At 48.1% G+C, this 214-nt stretch overlaps 1 protein-coding gene across 1 annotated transcript in view; it reads right to left on the minus strand.

Moving 5' to 3' along the window:
* The window catches only part of LOC119585488, a gene marked incomplete in the record, with an annotated part of 7,684 nt that overhangs the window by 3,802 nt on the left and 3,668 nt on the right, over window positions 1-214 (minus strand). Inside the window, 1 exon segment of the mRNA XM_037934133.1 lies at window positions 84-211. Coding sequence (XP_037790061.1) covers window positions 84-211 — 128 coding nt within the window.

Below are 214 nucleotides of genomic sequence, written 5' to 3' on the forward strand. Positions count from 1 at the left end.
AAAGACTACCCAGAATCAACCACAAAAAAAGACAAAATAAAAAAGTCACCAAAACCGAGCGCCTTCACCCAACTGCCACTGACCTGGTAATCTCCTTTGACATCAGCATAGTAAATGGTGACCTCGGCTTTGAAGTACGCCAAGACGCAGCCGTAGCCATCTTCATCGTTGACCACGTACGTTCCGTCTGGACGTGTGAAGCCCTTTAGCCCTG

This window comes from Penaeus monodon, chromosome 19 (genome assembly GCF_015228065.2).
Source record: "Penaeus monodon isolate SGIC_2016 chromosome 19, NSTDA_Pmon_1, whole genome shotgun sequence".
NCBI lineage: Eukaryota > Metazoa > Arthropoda > Malacostraca > Decapoda > Penaeidae > Penaeus > Penaeus monodon.